At 67.3% G+C, this 997-nt stretch overlaps 1 protein-coding gene across 1 annotated transcript in view; it reads left to right on the plus strand.

Moving 5' to 3' along the window:
- CUNH8orf58 (chromosome unknown C8orf58 homolog) overlaps positions 1-997 on the plus strand; it is an 8,108-nt gene that overhangs the window by 2,794 nt on the left and 4,317 nt on the right. The window contains exon 2 of the mRNA XM_014590878.2: positions 676-731. Within this exon, the coding sequence (XP_014446364.1) occupies positions 676-731 (56 nt within the window). The remainder of the gene's footprint in view (positions 1-675; positions 732-997) is intronic.

Below are 997 nucleotides of genomic sequence, written 5' to 3' on the forward strand. Positions count from 1 at the left end.
CTGCCCCAGCGTCCCCACGGAGACCGCCTGGAATCTGGCCCCACATTCTCCACATTCAGGGCAGAAGCAAGGGCTCCTCCCTTTACCCTCCCCACTCTTTCGCTCTGGGAGAAGGCCACCTGCCCCGCTAGCCCTCCTCTCAGGGTCTGGCACTCAGGTTTGAGGCCACGGTCCTCTGTTCCTGCACCAGGCAGCTCCAGCCTCCTCAGTCCCTGGCTGTGCTATGGAGGGAAGAAGGGGGCTGCTCCCAGGAGCAGAGCGTCAGGGAGGGCCCAGGCCTGAATGTCCAGGTGCTGGCCTCATCCCCCTGCCAGGAAGAAGCGTTTAGGGACAGGTTCTGAGAAAGGACAGGGGCGGGGGCAGACTGCCTTCCCCCGCCCCCTAAACCGCCACTTCCTCCAGGGTCAGTGGCCCCAGCCCTCCCGCCAGAGTACCAGATGCAAGCTTGCACGTCCGCTAGTTCCCGGTCTGCCTCCGGGGGAATGGGGACCCGGGTCCAGGGGTCTTTCCGGCCCTGCCCCCTCCTGCAGGAGGAGGGTTCCTTAGAAGTCACCAGCCACCAGACTGTCTCCCCCTCAGCAGCGTTCTGGCTCCTTTTAGGATGGGGGTGGGGGGGTAGAACCCCAAGGCCGAAAGGGGTGGGGCTGCCCGGTGGCCCGCTCGCTTCTTCCTCAGGTCCTGGAGACCGACCCAGCCCCGCTGGAGGACCTGCGGACGAGGAAGAAGAAAGGGTCGGGCAGGGGTTTGGATCTAGCCGGACGCACTTGCAGAGGACTTCCCGGGGAGCAGGAAGCATTTTCCCGTGCGGTCGCGCTGGGTTTCTGGGAGGCCGACTGCCCCAGCACAGAGCGGAGCTCCGGGGTCCAGCCCGCGCCCCCAGCTGCTTGCACGCAGGCTCCGTTTCCTTCCGGGCCCCTGCCCGTCCCTCCCCCACCCCCCCACAGCCCCGGGGTCTGGGCGGCGGCAGGAAGGCAGAGCCGGCCGCGAGGGAACGGGG

Source organism: Tupaia chinensis, unplaced genomic scaffold (genome assembly GCF_000334495.1).
Source record: "Tupaia chinensis unplaced genomic scaffold, TupChi_1.0 Scaffold000494_1, whole genome shotgun sequence".
Taxonomy (NCBI): domain Eukaryota; kingdom Metazoa; phylum Chordata; class Mammalia; order Scandentia; family Tupaiidae; genus Tupaia; species Tupaia belangeri.